Source organism: Coffea eugenioides, unplaced genomic scaffold (genome assembly GCF_003713205.1).
Source record: "Coffea eugenioides isolate CCC68of unplaced genomic scaffold, Ceug_1.0 ScVebR1_995;HRSCAF=1769, whole genome shotgun sequence".
Classification (NCBI taxonomy): domain Eukaryota; kingdom Viridiplantae; phylum Streptophyta; class Magnoliopsida; order Gentianales; family Rubiaceae; genus Coffea; species Coffea eugenioides.
In genome coordinates, this window is record NW_020864880.1 from 20,906 (window position 1) to 25,019 (window position 4,114).

Consider the following 4,114-nt stretch of genomic DNA (forward strand, 5'->3'; position numbering starts at 1 on the left):
ATCCTTATAACATATAAGAAGATGTTTTGTGGGTTACTGTTCATTGCTTTTCATCTGCTTTCTTGAGGGCATTTTTGTGGTTCCAGCCTTTTGGTTGTTCTCTTTCTTGGAGTTGGTACAACTGATTGCTGCTTTTGTTTGGATAATATGTCTTTCCTATCCTTATTTCAAGCCTTAGCCAGATGTTAGTGGAAATTGGTTGTTCTGCAGCATTAATGAGATTTGATGCTCATTTCTATCAGCCAGCTCATTTGCACTCATATAGCTTTCTATTTTTGCTATCGGAAATTAGAAAATTCAGTGTTCTCTTCTGCGTGAACTACCAGAGTCATCAATTGGTTGCTTTTTTTGCTGCATGAACTATCCACAACTCTTCGCTCTATCCTGCTACCTTTGTAATTGCTTTGCAAAACTCCATATCTAGGTTCCGGTTCGTTTATGCTAAATCTTTATTTTCTATATTTACTCATGCTACAAATTGTAAACCATATTTACTATTACTCTTATGCTTGGTGTTAGCTTTGCATATTCGCTGTACAATGGTTTCGACGGACGCGCTTGCATATTCAATGGATAAGAGTACTGTTCGCAATCGAAGATTAAGAGAAAAATATACTTCCTTATCAGTGGAAGAAAAAGAAGCTCGTCGAGCTAAGCAGAGGAAAGCTTATCAAGAGAGAAAAGCAAGGAAAGCTGTTGCATCCACGTCTTCTATGAACCAATAGCAAACTAAGGGTATCTGATTCAGTTTAACTAGCTTAATGGTTGATTAAACCTCTTTATCTCTAAATTGATAGCAAACTTTTGTAATAAATATATAGACATGAAGAACAACATTTGAGTTCGCCTTTATCTGAAGTTTTTGAGTGTTTTTCTTTGATACCTTAACACTGGATTAAAAGAAATCTTTATGTCTAAATTCAAAACAAAATCTATAAGAAATGCATATCAATGGAGAACAGTTTCCAGTTACTATGGAATGTAAATTATCGAAACCTTCTAATTCAGGTGCACGACATCCAGTTTGTTGTGATTTACAGCAAAACAATGAACACAACAACCAACAAGGCATTACTATTAAACCATTTCGACAATAGAGCAGAGACAAAGAGGCTAATGTGCAACAATCTATTACTATCAAATCAGTTGTGCAACAACATAACAAAAGTAATTCTCTGTGTAAAAGCAATGCTGAATCAAAAGCCAAGCTGAAGAAGCATGTTTCTATATTTTCCACATTTGAACGTGGTATGCCTGGATCAAGTTGTTCCTTTTTTTTTTGCTCTTCTATATTTATGAATGCATTTTTCCATCTTATATTTATATAGGTTCTTCCTCAACACAGACACCAGTCTATAAATGCAGAAGAACCAGCAGACTAAACATTGCAGGTATGTCTTGTTATAATCCTACTTATCAGTCCATGTTTCATATAACAATTTCTATCTTTTGATTTGGCAGATGATCCTTCTATGTGTGACAACTGCTATAAATTCTTGCATGAAACAGTTGATGATCTTGCAGGTTAAGGTCCTTAATCCTATTTTCACAAATATTTGCTTTATGTTGTTCAGTTACTGAACTTGATTTATGTTTTTACATTCTCTTATTTGCCTGATCAGACATATCTATGACAGTACATCCTCAGCCAGTGGAAGACAATGCTTCTCATATCATGAAAAATCGTTGAAAAGGTATGTATATCTAAAATATATCTAGAAATGTTGCAGAATCTATATACTATTTATTAGCATTATAATTCTTTTAACTTCCTAACTGGCCATACGATTGCTTCATAGGCAAAAACTCAAGCCAAAGGAGATCAGATATCCGAGCAAAAAAAGCTTGCATGCAAAACAAAGGTGTCATTGCTGTTTCTTTATCTTATATCTATTCATATTCAAATATTTATAGTTGTTTCATATGCACATAAGATAGTGATAAAAATACTTTGTATTTCTATTATTCTACAGCATCTAAAAATACAGCTAGTGTAGATGCTCTGAATTTCATTAGGCATAATGCAGACCAGCTTTCTGATGCATTAGATTGTAAATATTGTGGAGCAAAAAAATTCTACTCGGAGACAGCAAACTTTTGTTGTTCTGATGGCGAAGTTCTGCTCCATGAAAATAAGCTACCTGATATCCTAATTGAACTTTTTACTGGTCAAAGTGAAGAAGCTATACATTTTCGAACCTATGTCAGAACCTATAATAGCATGTTTGCATTTACTTCCTTTGGCATTCACTATGACAAATTCCTCTGCAAGAGAACAAACGGAATCTATACATTCAAGATGCAAGGTCAAACCTACCATTGCATCAATGAACTAATACTGCATAGAGGATCAGGAATGTATCTTCAGCTTTATTTCCATGACACAGAACATGAGATTCAGAATCGATTAGCAACATCACAAAAAGTGCCCGAAAGTATTATAGTGAAGCTAATAGAAGTAATGAAAGAAAATCCATATGCTTGCTTCTTCAGGAGTTTGAGAAATCTCCTAAACTTGGACTCATATCAGATTGTATTAAAATCTCATAGCGACAGTGACCAGCGAGTGTTTAATAAACCACTTGTGTCTCAAGTTGCACCTTTATGGGTTGACGGAGAAAATGTTTATCAAGCCTATTCTAGACACATACAGATATATACTAAAGAAGGACACAACCACCGAGTACAATATTACTACGACTGCTATGACCTTCTTCAGTATCCGTTGCTTTTTCGATTCAAAGAAACTGGATGGCATCCAAGTATACAATGATCAGGGAGAGGCAATCCAAAAATGTGCAAAAGAAAGACTATGAAACACTCATGTACAACTATATTGTCTAGCTTTAAGTCGGCAGAAGGAATGATTGATCTTGAAGAAGAAGGTAACACACATATGCTATTGATTATATATAACTGTATTGAATTCTACTCATCTCTTCTTTGACAAATATTCTAAATCTTACAGTTTACAAGGCATATGAAAACTCCAAGGAGTATATATCCATGAGAGAGTATTATGCATATAAATTCCAGATGAGAAAAAAGATTGGGCCAAATATTTTAAATGTTGGAAGAGCTTTGCAACAGTACTCAGTTGACATGTACGTTAAAATAGAGATACAAAGACTAGATTTTTATAGAAGTAGATAGTAGCAAATACGTCGGGAGCAGCTACAAGAAATTATGGACGGTGTAGTACTGGGACAAAAAAATGGATTTCAAATTGGATAATGACTAATATTGCCTGCATCATTCATTGGAGGTCCTAGAAATATGAAAAAAATGGTATCTTGATTCTATGGCTTTGGTTCAGAAATTTGGGAAGCCAGATCTTTTTATAACCATGACCTGTAACCAATCATGGCTTGAGATTAAAGAAAATATGCTACAATCGGATGAAACTCAGAATAGGCCTGATCTTATTGCTCGTGTGTTCCATGCAAAGTTAGAAATTATGAAAGAAGAGTTATTCAAGAAACATATATTTGGAGAAGTAGCGGCATATACTAATGTTATAGAATTTCAAAAATATGGTTTGCCTCATGCTCACTTTCTAATTATCCTCAAGTCTGCTTTCAAACTCTATACAACGGAAGATTATGATCGTATAGTTTCTGCAGAAATACCTGATCAAGCACAAAATGAGCATCTATTTAGAATGGTTAAGAAGCATATGATGCACGGGCCGTGTGGTAAGAAAAAATCTGATAACGTATGTATGCAGGGTGCATCAAAGAAGTCTTACAAGAATAATTATCCAAAGGCATGGGTAGAAAAAACTATACACTCTCAAAACTCGTATCCAACGTACAGAAGAAGAAATGATGGAAAAAAAAATTTTGGTCCGAGGGCACTACTTAGACAACAGATGGGTAATGCCATACAATGCCTATCTATTAGCTAAATTCAACTGCCATATAAATGTAGAAATTTGCTCCACAATTAAGGCTGTAAAGTATATATACAAAGGTCATGGAAAGATCCATTTTCAAGTGAATTCTGATGATGGAGCAAATACTATTGATGAAATTAAGGAATATCAGTCAGCACGGTGGGTATGTGCAATTGAAGCGATGTGGAAGATATATAGATTCCACCTTTATGAAATACA

At 34.5% G+C, this 4,114-nt stretch overlaps 1 protein-coding gene across 1 annotated transcript; it reads left to right on the plus strand.

Moving 5' to 3' along the window:
- The first annotated feature begins 539 nt into the window (after positions 1 to 539).
- On the plus strand, positions 540 to 2,773 carry LOC113759209. Its single transcript, XM_027301777.1, has 6 exons — positions 540 to 706; positions 1,103 to 1,248; positions 1,329 to 1,391; positions 1,462 to 1,524; positions 1,623 to 1,685; positions 1,974 to 2,773. Exons 1-6 carry the CDS (start codon positions 540 to 542, stop codon positions 2,771 to 2,773), a joined length of 1,302 nt encoding a protein of 433 aa, XP_027157578.1.
- Positions 2,774 to 4,114: the final 1,341 nt, after the last annotated feature.